Raw genomic sequence first — 13,224 nt, forward strand, 5'->3', positions numbered from 1 at the left:
TACCTTATGCTGCTAAGAAATTTTTTCTTAAAAATTTGGCAAAGTCTTCCTTGTACTGATGGAACATCTCAACTGCATAACATTTGTTAGAACACGTCTAAACAATTGCTCAACTCTCAACAGTCAACTTTTTAAACAAATTCGCCACTATTCTGGGCAATTGGCCGGGCGTCAATAAAATAAATTCAATATCTTTCCCTATGCATCAATAAAACAAGGGTCCTTGACCCAAAGCACCAAAATAAGCAAAAATTATCTCATTTACCCCAACAATAGATTTTTGTTCCTACTTACCCTGTTTAAAGAGAAATGACAATTTTACCCTTGACTTAATTAATAAACTACATGTATGCCACTTTTCTCTTCCTAGCACGACACACACACACACACTCTCTCTCTCTCTCTGCGCGATCTTCGATCTCCGACTCTACCTCCGGCACAGCGACGGCGTATCTTCGATCTCCGACTCTACCTCTGGCGTAGCGACGGCGTCCACGCCTGAAAAAGACGACGACGCTCTCCCTCGACCTCGCCGTCCGTTTCCCTCCGGCCACCTTCGAAGTCATCAACGCCGACGAAATTGCAGGTCTCCAGCAGATCGATCTCTCCTCTCTCTCTCTCTCTCTCTCTCTCTCTCTCTCTCTCTCTCTCTCTCTCTCTCTCTCTCTCTCTCTCTCTCTCTCTCTCTCTCTCTTCTCTCTCCCCTTCGCGCAGGATTGGGTTATGTGGGAAGTTGATATATTTGAGATTCAGATGCGATCTCCAGCGGGTAGACCCTCTAGGCCTCCGCCGCTTCCACATTCAGACTCTTTGGATTTCGAGTCCAGCTCTCCGTCCTCTGTCTCGATTTGAAGAATCCGAGATTTCATCAATGTCATCGCCGGTCTCGGGTTCCTTTTTGTCAAGTCCTGGACCAGGTTCTTAGCCCAATTTCGGTTCCAAACGACAAAGCTCTTCTGTTGGAGCTCCATGACACGATCCCGGGTCTGCAACCGGAAGGAGAAGGGGAGGTGGGTGCCCATATCATTTTTCTGGGTCCGAAATCATTTTTTTTTTAAGTAATGGGACAAAAGGAAAAGGAACAAAAACAGTTTTGAACGTCTATTAGGGGGCAATAGACGTTTTAAAATTGATATAATATCTTTATTTTTTTCTTTAATCAAAGTCTTATTTGTCTAATTTTAGGAAGATTAGTTCTCATTCCTGCTACCGAAAGTTCTATTGGGAGGCAATAGACGTCTATTGGAGGGCAATACATGGCTGATAGACGTCTATTGGAGGGCAATAGATGTCTATTGGGGCAATAAACCTTTCCGGTGAGGTATTCTTAAAAGTCCCGTGGGCGACGTTCGGTGATGGGAATCCGGCGGCCGGTGACCGGGTTCCCGCGAAGTCTCCTATGGTTTTTCTCTCTTCCATTTTCTCTTTCTCTCTCTCTCTCTCTCTAAATAACAAAGGGTGAGGGTAAAATGGTATTAAAAAAAATAAAAATAAAAAAATTTTAATGGGGTATTAGGGAAGACCTCCTTAGAGTGTTTTGGGTAAGAGGGAATTAAAAAAACTTAATGGGGTAGGTGGGAAAAGAATCTCTAAAAATGGGGTAAATAGACAAAAACCCATAAAAGAAACCCAATATTTTTGACTACTTGCTAACACTTACAATAGTAAAAATGAAGTACTGAAAAAAAAAAATTTGAAATCGCGAATTTATAACCTAAATTTCAATCGTAATATCGCAAGAAATTTTGTATTAGAACAAAAATTAAACTCTACTACCTGGGGATTGGGGTGCTTTGGTGCTTCTCGTGGAGTTGCATAGTTCATGACAATAAAGAGAAGAGAGCAAGTAAAGTTTAGAGCAGAAAGTGACTAAGTAAAGAAAAGCTCACTACTGAGAGATGAAAAAATAGACGATGTTTTTCGACTTTTCATGATATATATACAACTTTTTTTATGAAGGGTGCTACTGATATATTTTAATCAAAAAGTTGGGGTGGCTAAGTGTGTAGCCCACCCCTGGTTCCGTGCATGCCTGCAAGTAACATGAAAGCATGGTTGCAGTGCATGAACAAAAGGAGACAGAAGCGGGGTCATGGACCCTGTTTTTTGCAGATCGATCTGAGTCATTACCAGGAAAGAGAAGCAAACCGGCCAAACTATTTTCTACTCATGCATTCTCTCTCTTTCTCTCTGTAACAAAACAGCACAGGATCGGCACACAGAAACTGTGGCAAACCATATGCGCCAAACCCTATCCTATTCTGAACTGAACGTGGTAATTAACCAAGACTCCAAGAGACTTTTCACTATAATCAAAATGCACGCGCGGGGTCCTGTCATATATTGCTCCCATCTTTGTTTGTTTCCTTTGTCGACATAGAGTTAAATGCAAGTTCGCTTGATTCTCACTGATCTCGCACTAGATTAGTGGGAAGAGATTTGTTCATGGATTTCTTAATTAACCTACATGTAGAGCGTTCTACAGAACAAAAAAGGGGTCTCATGCTGCCACACATGTATCAAACATGCCGATACTTGGTGCACTTAAAAAGTCTCGGAAGCAGTGACTCAGTGAGTGTGGTTCTGTTATTTCTCATAAAGCAATTAAGAACGACGCTTCACTTGTTTGACATCTAATTAAAATATAGGCCACTAATTTCAACCGTTTAGAGAAGATTTTAAACGACGTATTCTTTATAAACTTAATAAAACTATATTTGTGAAGTGAAGAGTTTAGAGTGATAAAGTAGACATATCTCATATCTGTAAAGTGATAAAATAAGCGAAAAGTACGACATGTGTTCATATAGAAATCATTCAAACACTATTCCAAAAAAAAAAAAATCATTTAAATAAAGATAAAATGAAAATTATGGATATATCTATATGTAGATATTTTAAAGGCCAAGAGAAAAGCTACCAACAGGATAAGTCTAATTCTAGTTGCAAAAGAAAAAAATGAAAAAAAAGAAGAAGAAAACATCGAGATAATGCAACCCCTTTTGCAGCCCCAAACTGAGAGTAGCCCTATATATGGCTATGCTAGCTACATTTTCACTTTTTAGCCATCAAGCTCTTGTATTCTTCTATTGATCCAAAAATCTGGTGATCATCTCTTCAATTTTTCTCTGAATGGACAATAGAGACAATGCTAGCTAGTTGTATATATGCATCTATCATATCAAATGGTCAATTTCTTGGCTTCAAAACCATACATAAAGCCCACAATTTTGTCTAAAACCCTTTCTAAACTCCTAGATTTGCAACATATCACCCGACCCCAGTGGCGTAGATAGAAATGTCGATAAGGAGGGTCTAATTATATATATATATATATATATATATATATATGCTAAAAGAAGCCCACCTTGACTTTAAAACTTCTAGGAATTACTTGACCAATAATTTGATTTGCTGATTGATTCATGTACCAAGAAAAAAAAAATTATTCCTGATTATTATTCTAAAGTAATTGTGTTGTGTTGGAATTATTCTAAAGGTGCTTAGATCTAATCATTAGTTGGAATTATTGTAAAGGTGCTTAGATCTAATTATTAAAGTAAAGATAGTTTAATATTGAGTGTTGTAAGCCATTGAGCACCAAAGTTCATTGTTTAGAATGGTCAAATGAATCAAATTATTTGCTTGGAGCATCTTTAGCAATGCTAGCCATTTTTAAATCAAATTTTAACTAAAGTAGCTAAAAAGTTATTTTAGCTTGCCATTTTAGAATTACGTCTGCATCAATGCTCTCTACTAGTTTTGAATTTATATTATTTTTTAAATAAAGATTAAATAGTTTAAATGTATTTATAAATTACATAAAATAACTTAAAAGGAATGTTTTAAAGTATAGAGAGTCTCATCCCGCTCTCTATATTTAGGAGTGAGATAGCTAAAAGTTATAATAGAGAGCCACTAAGGAGTCTGATGCAGCTGCTAAAATAGATAAAAAGCTAAACATACTCTCCAAAATAGTTAAGGAGCCAAAATAGAGAGTCTGCTATTAGGAATTTCATTCATAAATCTATTAGTTGGTTGGGAGGAACGCGCCCCACGCGCGAGGAAAAAAGGAGGAATCCCGACGGTGTTCGTTTCTCTCCCAGCCGAGCGCTATCGGCGATCCAGCCGCTGCGTTCTGGCTCGGGAGAGGATGCCGGTGATGATTGGTGGAAGGCCCTTAGTGCAGAGATGCGGTCCAGAGGAGGAGGAGGAGGAGGGTGGGCTCTTGAGTTCGGGTTGGGCAGATCGTTCTCGATCTGTCCTTCTGGGTTCAGGGGCGACGACGGCCGAGGTATTGCGGCGGTTTGTTTCTTTCCAGCGGTGGGACTCGGCGTCATCGCATAGGCGGGCTGAATCGTGGTGGAGGCGGTCAAATCGCGGCAGAAAGGGTTCCCTGTAGGGAGCTGTTTCTATCGTGCGTTTGGATCTGGGTGAGGTTGTCAACAGGATGTAGATTCTGTTTGCAACTTGGCATGGTGGAGTAGCGATGTCAGGCAACGGCGAGGCAGTGGGGTGATGACGATGGTGGTTGCCGGCGGTGGGAATGGTTTTCTGCAGTGATTGGGTGTTGTTGGGGGAAGTGGGGTCTGGGTTGGGCCCCTGTCTTTCGGCTTTGGTGTTGTTTGGTTTTAGTTAGGAGTTGTAGTTTGGTTTTGGTTAAGGTTTTTAGTTTGGTTTGTTTAGGTTTAATAAGTCCCTACTCTTTTGAGATAGGGTTCGTTTCCTACTCTCTTGAGCTAGGAATTGGTCTAGGTGTTAAGCCATGTAAATGGTGTCATTCCCGAGGACGAGGACGATTTTGTTCAACTCTGGTTTACTTTTGTTGTCAATTTGCTAATAACCGATCATTTACACGTGGTCTAGCACCTTCGGACATGGTGTTGGAGAGGACGCTGTCTTCTTCGCAGTTGATTACAAGGTTTTACTGGAATTTTCGGGTTTATATGCTCAACGTAGCCTTGGAAATAGGCGTTTGGTGGTTAGAGTTTTGGCCTTTTGGCCTAATGGTCTCTGTAACCGCGGTTTCTTGGGGTTTTGGTTCATGTCCCCCCCCAATGTAAGCTTTGTTGATTAATGGTTATTTTCTCTTCTAAAAAAAAAAAAAAATAGAGAGTTTGCTAAACATGCTCTTATATGTCTTATAAGTACGAGAAAAAAACAAAGTTTGTTCAGAAGAATCACTTAAGCCTTCCCGACCTTACCTTGCTATGCATATACCTGATCCCAACTTACCTTGCCTTGAAACTTGCTTTTATCGGACATAAACACAATAACTAAAGTATTGATCTCATCATTATCTATATATATATTCATCCTTAAGAGGGAGGCTGAAAAAAATATGGTGAGAATTGAGCAAATTTTATTTTATTTATTTTGATCTTTTATTGTTTTACCAAATATACAATATCTTATATTCTAGATTTTTTTTATTGTTACATTACTTAAATAAAAGCATGTCTAATGTTACGAAAGCCGATGCGTAGTATATATGGTACAAAGATCTTAAAATTAACATTGTGTAAACTCTAAAGTTCTTACAATGTTACCTTTTTACCAACCTATACGTCAAATGACGTATCACCTTCTAATAAATAAATAACTAGTCTTTCTTTACACATGTTTTGCATGTGCAAGTTATTATTATTTTTTTTTCAGAAAATAAAAAGAAAAAAAACGGAGTTAGTTATTGCAGAGAAAAGATAATGGGGAGAGAAAACGGAGTTAATAAAAATATATTTTGTAAATGTCTTAATTGTCCTTCTGATTTAATTAATTCTCAAAGTTTATTAATTTTTAGTGTCATTTCTGTCAAAATTCTAGATTTTGGCTAATAAACCCTCTTCTTTTAATAATAGTATAGATGATATGGAATGCAACATTCCTAAATTCCCATACTATTTATCACACGAACTATTTTCAAAAAATTAGCTTAAGAAATTGATGATTTAGTTGTTATGCTATGATATATTGAACGCTCGCAAAAAAAAAAAAAAAATTACAAGAAAACTTTCCAAAAATATCAACAACAGTTCCAAGTTACCGAATCGCTAACATCGCATCTCGCCGGAAAGCTACTGCCCAAACCTTACCAAAATGAGAAAGTTTTGTAGTTTGTACTATAGCCTTCACTACTTTTGGGTCTGAAAATGAAAGGTCTACAGTCCGAACCACTCGAACTTTGTCGCGACTCGTTCACTTGGCGCCCCTTGGTTCACGTCCTTCCCGCCGGCTCTACCGGAGTGGCCTCCTCACGTGCACCACCACACGTGTCCCCATCTCACACCACCCCCAGTCAACGTCACCCTAATCCAACAGCCCCTAATCACCTATATATACATCACACCCTGATCTACTTGAACAAGTAGAGCTCAAGCTCAACGGTAGAGAAGTGGTAGTTTCAAGTTTCAACCCCAAAACTTTGAAGCCCTCCAGTGATGAAATCATCTGCTCTGATCCGAACCGGTTCCATTGGTCTCTCCGGCTCTCCCGCCGTCTCCGGCTCTCCGAGAGTCTCCCTCTCTCGAACCGACTCGCTCTCCGGCGCCGAGAAGAGCACCGTCGCAGCCTCTCTGAGGGTTTGTCTCCACTTCGACGTCAACCGCAGCCGCGACAAGAACACTATTCGGCGAGCTGTATCCGAGAGCAACATTCTACGACCGGACTCCGGTAAAGAGAGGTATATCCCGTCCGGAAGCAGGTCCAGGTCTCCGGGAAGTGGAATTCCGGAAGAGGAGATGGGAAGCAAAAAGGTGACGATCGAAAGAGAAGAGCGGAGAAAGATGGGAGAGTATTATCAGGCGATGCTCAAGTCTAATCCAAGTGATCCTCTGCTGCTCAGAAACTACGGTCAATTCCTGCACGAGGTAATTAATTTAACCTAATTATGCTGGTGAGCTGTGACATGTTGGTTATTCGAATTATTTTGCTTAATTTTTCGGATAACAAGTTGAACAGAGATCTGAGATTGGAATTGAATTTTATTGAAGGTGGAGAAGGATATGGTGCGAGCCGAGGAGTACTATTGCAGAGCCATATTGGCGAGTCCCGGAGACGGCGAGTTGTTGTCGCTGTACGGGAAGCTGATATGGGAGAGTCAGAGGGATAAGGATCGGGCCAATTCCTACTTTGACCAGGCTGTTTCGGCTTCACCCAACAATTGGTATGTTATGCTATCTTTGGTTTTCTTTTGGTTTTACAAACAAGGCATTAGGTTACTGGGTTCAAAGTCTAATGTCCTGACCACTATACCATATATAGAAACACTTGTTTCTGTTATCCTTCACCTTTGCTTTGTCTTCTTCAGTAAATTTTTTGGAATCATAGTTTCTTTTATTGGAAAATTGAAAGGAGCAGTTTGACACTTGGTAAGGAAGTAAGGATATTTCGAGATTTTTGGGTGATATATCCAAGGGTTTTTTGGGTATGAGATTGGACTTGAGACTTTCTCCATGTTAACATAGCACACTAGTTTTTTTTTTTTTTTTGTCTTTTAGTTGGAAATGCTCTAAATCTCATCAAAACTCCAAGAGTAGCTTGTTTAGAAGAGATTTTTCTAAAAGAAATGAGATAATTCTAAACTTTAGGATCCACTTAGAGTTCTGGCAAAACTTTAGTCTTTAGGATTTGATCTCGTACTAGGTACTACTCTGCGTTTTTTGTAAAGAAGAGTGAAGGAAGTTCATTTTGTTCTCCAAGTTGTGAAACAGCCAGGGGGTTTGGGATCTTGTTGCTTTTATTGTAGGTGACCTGTAAAGAAAAAGTGCCCGGAATGGTGCTCAACTTATAAGCTATATTCTTTTTCTCAACTCTACTTTCCTTGTCAATTGAGTCACATAATAAGAGTACAGACGACGGCAAATCCAAAATTTGAATCATAATTGAAGTATTAATTAATAACTTAATTTAGCTCTATGACTATAGTTAACTGCTCAATGTATTAAATATGTGTGCTTTCCTATGCAGCATGGTTTTGGGATCCTTTGCTAGCTTCATGTGGGAAGTAGAGGAAGATGAAGAAGACGATGAAGAAATCAACAGTAACAGTACAACTGCTCAAGTCTCATCAGCAGCTCAGCTTGTTCCAGCATTTTAGCAGGAACTTGATGTCTATCACAGTTTGTTGCGCCAAGTTACATCGGGATAATGGTTTATGAGAAAAGGCTTTTTAGCCTTCTACTGTAACACTAACTAACGCGAAGAACACGAAATAAATAGCTATGCTAATAGAGCTTCTAGGTACGAATCTACGTACCTCTATCAGCTCAAATCTCTAAGCAATAGCTAAGTACGTGAAAGACTAGTCTTCAAGAGGATAAGAGTAGGAGAGTTCATCGATCTCTTCTCTATGTGTTTATTGCATTTGATATTCTGCTTTCTTTGTAAATTTTTCCTGTCAATATAAACTAATTTTATGTAAATGTATCCCTTTTCTGCATATTTTGCGTCTCATGAGTGTTAGTGTAGACTCACATGGAAAATGATAATAACGTCACTTGTATTGTGTTTATTGTCTCTTTGACTCTGTAAAGAAAAACTGCCCGGAATGTTGCTCGACTTGTAATCTATATTCTTTTCCCCCAGTTTCCTTGTCAAATGAGTCACATAATAAGAGTACAGACAATGGCAAATCCAAAATGTGAATCATAATTGAAGTAGGAATAACTTAATTTAGCTCTTTGAGCTGCTCAGTGTATTATTATTTGTGCATTTCTATGCAGCATGGTTTTGGGTTCCTCTGCAAGCTTCATGTGGGAAGCAGAGGAAGACGAAGAAGAAGAAGATCAAGAATTCAACAGTAACACCACAACTGTTCAAGTCTCATGGGCAGCTCAGCTGGTTCCAGCATTTTAGCAGGAACTTGATGTCTATCATATCGGGATATTGGTTTATGAGAAAAGGCTTTTCAGCCTTCTACTGTAACACTAACTAACGTGAAAAACGAGAAATAAATAGCTATGCTAATAGGGCATGTATGCATGTATCTACGTACCTCTATCAGCACAAATCTATAGCTAGCCAAAGCCAAGTACGTGAAAGGTTCTAGCTAGTCTTGAAGAGGATAAGAGTTAAGAGAGTTCTTCTCTGTCTGTATGCATGTGTTTATTTCAATTGATTTTCTCCTTGCTTTGTAAATTGTTTTCATATGTCAATATAATTAACTAATCTAATGCATTCCTTCCCATTCCTTTACTGCATCTTCTGCCTCTCAAAAGTGTATGGATCACCCAAAAAATGATAATAAAGTTACTTGTATTGTGATTAATGATCAAATCTCCGTGGGTTATTTATTTCATTGAAAGATCTCATTGATGAGAAGACAATAATTCAATTAGTAAAAATAATAGATTTTCTTCCCTCGAATTTTGAATCTCATTCAAATTTTGAAACATAGTGTGCATGAGTTTTCACTTTCTTTGAACTTCAAACAACTTACTGTATTACATATTCTTCATCATGTGTTAACTTCTTCTTCATATTCTTCCAAATCGAGTTATTATGCTTCCTGGTGCGTAAATGGTTCCATAATTACATTATCTAAAATCAGTTGTTGGGGGATACAAAGACATTTTGGTAATCTGAGATTAAATAATTCGATCACCCTCTTTTTTGCTAGTCTACAATACCAACATGTTAATTACATTACAAAAATTTATGGCTCTAAAATTCATAAAATCACCCTAATATTTTGCCAGATTTTCTCAAAAAACATTGGTCCAATAATGACAAACACACCCAACGTTTTCATCGTTTTGAGCTCAGGCGAATTAAGAAGAAAGCGTGCTTCAGTTTTCCATCTTTGGGCCTGGAACTAAATCCGACCCGGCCCACTGTCAAGGCTTTTCTTCTTTGAAACTCTCTCTCCCTCCTCCTTCAGAAAATAGCTCTAGGGTTTCAACCCGCCACTTCCTCTCTCTCTGCCGGAACAAGCTCACAACTGCGCTCTCTGAGTCTCCGTTTCTCAAATTGAACCAAACTACAATGGGAAGGAAGAAGCCCAAGGACCCAGAAAGCGACGCCGTTTCGGGTCAACCCGACATATTCAAGACCCTATTCGGCGACGCCGCCACCCAGGACGCCGCCCCCGCCATCTTCTCCGACGACAACCCCTTCAGGAGGAAGAACCAGGAACCAGGGTTAGGGTTTGCCGCTGCTCCGTCGCTCGAAACCTTCGGAAACGTCGACCACGGCGGCTCCGAGGACAAGGACGCTGGCAGTGGTGAGGTGAGGAAGAAGAGGAAGAAGAAGGCGATGGATTCGGCTGCTGAAGAAGAAGAAGCTTCAGAGGAGGCTGCATTAGAGACCAAGAAATCGAAGAAGGAAAAACCCAATTTGGAAAACCCTAATTTGGGTTCTGAAAGCAAAGAAAATGATGTGGTGTCCAATTTGGTTTTGGGATTGGGATCGAATACCGAGAATGATCCGAATTTCGGTCTGAGTGTGGTGAAGAAGAAGAGGAAAAGGGATGAGCTTGAGAGGGAATATGAAGCAAAGAAGTACGGTGTGACAGAGAACCAGGAGGATGGAGATTTGGGGAAGAAAGTTGTGGGGGAAAAGAGGAAGACGGTGGATAATCCAGCTGATATGCTGGTTTCAGAGGAAGGTTTCGACGACGAAAGTAAGCTTCTGAGGACTATTTTCGTTGGGAATTTACCGGTGAAGGTGAAGAAGAAGGTGTTGATCAGGGAGTTCGGTAAGTTTGGAGAGGTGGAGTCTGTGAGGATTCGGTCCGTGCCGATAGAGGACGTGAGTGTTTTACCAGAATGCTTTTCAAGTTTTAAGCCTTTTGTGTTGTTACTTGTGGTTTTGATGATTGATTTATTCATGTTATCATCTTTGTGCAGACGAAAGCGCCCAGAAAAGTAGCAGTGCTTACAAAGAAACTCCATAAGAAAGCTGACAGGTAAAATGTCAAATCACTTTTTTCTTTTCTTTTCTTTTCAAAGTTGTATTTTTTTTCATAGGTGCTTGTTCAGTTACTGTTTGATTTTGGATTGATTGTGTGTGTTTTAGCTTTCCTATTTTAATCCATTGTGGCTCAGATAGAATTTTCAATGTTAGATGGGGGCGCTGTCTCACCAAGGCAACTTGGTTGTCAGGGATTAGGTTTTACTACTTAGTTTAAAAGGTTCTTATATAGTTGAGAAGTGAACTCCATATTGAATTTGAAAGCTCATTCTCTGTTGCAGTGTGAATGCATACATCGTTTTCAAGTCAGAGGAATCTGCGCAGGCTTCTCTGTCCCATAACATGGCTGTGGTATGTTATTCTCATCAATTTCGATCAGAAGTTAGTTGAGCACCTGAGCAGCATTAAGGCTGAAGTTGTTGAAGGTCTTGTTCCTTGACATATTGTGTCTGTTGATGTAGGTTGAAGAACATCACATCCGTGTTGACAGGGCATGCCCACCTCGTAAGAAGCTGAAAGGGGAGAACACTTCTGTTTATGATCACACAAGAACTGTATTTGTGGGCAACCTTCCCTTTGAAGTAAAGGTGATTTGCACTTTCTGATGTTTTTCTTTGGGAATATCTGCCCCTCCATTTGGCATTATTGTTGCCGACCTTGGTTGTAATATGTGCTTCTCCTATTTTCTTTCTCAGGATGAAGAAGTTTATCAGTTGTTTTGTGGCACTAACAATCAGGATTCCGGAGTTGAAGCCATTCGCATAATCAGGGATTCTAACGTTGGTCTCGGAAAGGGCATTGCTTATGTTCTGTTTAAAACAAAGGTATAGGCGTTTTGTTTTCAATACTTCTTGAACCATTTACTGTCAATATTTTCTGGAAAGCATGTCATTCCATGAACTCATATATGTGCTCTCTTTCGGGATGTGTGCTGTACTCTCTTGGGATAGAGTCCTCATATGGATGCTGATAAGAGTCCTCATATGGATGCTGATAAGACCTAGATTGTACCGTGGAGCATTTATGAATTATTCCCATCTCAACTTTACAGTTATGCATTTAAAAAAGAATAGAGTCCAATGGAACGAAGATGACATACTTGCCTCTACTTATCTGCCTGTCTTTACTTGGCTTTCTCTTTATTTAAAGTGAGGGCATAAAATGAAACACAAACACATACTTGACTACACGAGATGAATATGTTTTGCCTCCAGTTAAGAATTAAAAATTGAGACAGAGTTGTTTCCATCCCTTTTACTCAATGTGACAGTTGGAAGAATTGTTATGAGAAGTATTTCTGTGGTCATTATTGAACTTATTAGAAAAGCCGGCTTAAAGAATATAATTGTCATAAATTCTGTCAGCAAGTCTATATGTCCCATTTTCTCAATATTTTTTTTTTCAATTTTATTTCAACTGATGTATATCTTATTATTGTGTATGTTTTGGTATCCCAGGAAGCTGCAAATGCAGTCGTTAGGAAACGAAAGCTGAAGCTTCGAAATCGGGAACTCAGGCTTTCTCATGCAAAACCAGAGTCTGCCCAATCTAAGAGCAAAAACCAAGATTCCACCCCATCCAAGAGAAGCAATCCATCACCTGCATCAAATACCAAGTCCCCAGCTAAAAGGCCAGCAGTCGGTTCAAGGACTCCAGAGTTTAAGGGAAATTCCAAGGCTACTATGTCCTACCAGGGCGTACGTGCGGGTAAAAATGGTGTCCAAAAGTATCCAAAAGCTAAGTTTGAATCAAGGCCTCAGAGTGGAGTGAAGCCGAAAGAACGTACAGAGAAAAGACCATCTGTTGCTGCCAGAAAAGCTAAGGCGGCATTCCAAGGTGGTGCTGCTTCAAAAGAAGCAGGTGTGAAGCGTAAGATGGATAGTCGAACTCCAGAGAGCTCTCACCAGAAAAAGAAATTCAAGAAATTTAGGTAGGAAAGGACTACAGAAACAGTTGCTCCATATCTTAGGGGCCTTATACAGTTGAAAGGCTCTCTGCCCTCCAGTCTGCGGCAAGAGAAGTTGAATTTTGTACCTTGTCCCAAGTTTTTAAATATTTTCTTGTACAACTCACTGATGTTAAATTGAATGTATTTTTTCAGTTGGTTCATTTATTTGATTTACAAAATTTCCTTCTCGTAGTCCAATATATTATGGAGGCGATGTGGATTATTAGAATGATTTATCAGTAGGTACAGATTCAGGATGCCAAGGCAAGTGGCTTTTCTTTCTGTAGGGGTCAAAATTGAAAATTGAGCACTTTCCAAAAGAATATTTTTGAGCGTCTCTCTTAAAACTTTGTGGTTTGTCTTTCAGA

The 13,224-nt window shown here is 39.5% G+C and overlaps 2 protein-coding genes across 2 annotated transcripts; both read left to right on the plus strand.

Annotated features, from left to right (window-relative positions):
• The first annotated feature begins 6,347 nt into the window (after positions 1–6,347).
• LOC112180719 lies at positions 6,348–8,437 on the plus strand. Its single transcript, XM_024319279.2, has 3 exons — positions 6,348–6,866; positions 6,990–7,162; positions 7,966–8,437. The coding sequence occupies exons 1-3, from the start codon at positions 6,438–6,440 to the stop codon at positions 8,093–8,095; spliced, it is 732 nt and encodes a 243-aa protein (XP_024175047.1). The 5' UTR covers positions 6,348–6,437; the 3' UTR covers positions 8,096–8,437.
• A 1,240-nt stretch (positions 8,438–9,677) lies between these two features.
• On the plus strand, positions 9,678–13,021 carry LOC112180716 (nucleolar protein 12). Its single transcript, XM_024319277.2, has 6 exons — positions 9,678–10,746; positions 10,845–10,903; positions 11,190–11,259; positions 11,370–11,495; positions 11,604–11,732; positions 12,366–13,021. The coding sequence occupies exons 1-6, from the start codon at positions 9,982–9,984 to the stop codon at positions 12,840–12,842; spliced, it is 1,626 nt and encodes a 541-aa protein (XP_024175045.1). The 5' UTR covers positions 9,678–9,981; the 3' UTR covers positions 12,843–13,021.
• Positions 13,022–13,224: the final 203 nt, after the last annotated feature.

Source organism: Rosa chinensis, chromosome 7, assembly GCF_002994745.2.
Source record: "Rosa chinensis cultivar Old Blush chromosome 7, RchiOBHm-V2, whole genome shotgun sequence".
Lineage (NCBI taxonomy): Eukaryota > Viridiplantae > Streptophyta > Magnoliopsida > Rosales > Rosaceae > Rosa > Rosa chinensis.

Excerpts from the sequence above, each read along its gene's own strand:
- LOC112180719 (XM_024319279.2), top strand. The coding sequence starts at position 6,438 with ATGAAATCATCTGCTCTGATCCGAACCGGTTCCATTGGTCTCTCCGGC. Across the intron at positions 6,867-6,989 it reads ACGGTCAATTCCTGCACGAG|GTGGAGAAGGATATGGTGCG; the intron begins GTAATTAATTTA and ends ATTTTATTGAAG. Across the intron at positions 7,163-7,965 it reads TCGGCTTCACCCAACAATTG|CATGGTTTTGGGATCCTTTG; the intron begins GTATGTTATGCT and ends TTTCCTATGCAG.
- LOC112180716 (XM_024319277.2), top strand. The coding sequence starts at position 9,982 with ATGGGAAGGAAGAAGCCCAAGGACCCAGAAAGCGACGCCGTTTCGGGT. Across the intron at positions 11,260-11,369 it reads TGTCCCATAACATGGCTGTG|GTTGAAGAACATCACATCCG; the intron begins GTATGTTATTCT and ends CTGTTGATGTAG. Across the intron at positions 11,496-11,603 it reads ACCTTCCCTTTGAAGTAAAG|GATGAAGAAGTTTATCAGTT; the intron begins GTGATTTGCACT and ends TTTCTTTCTCAG.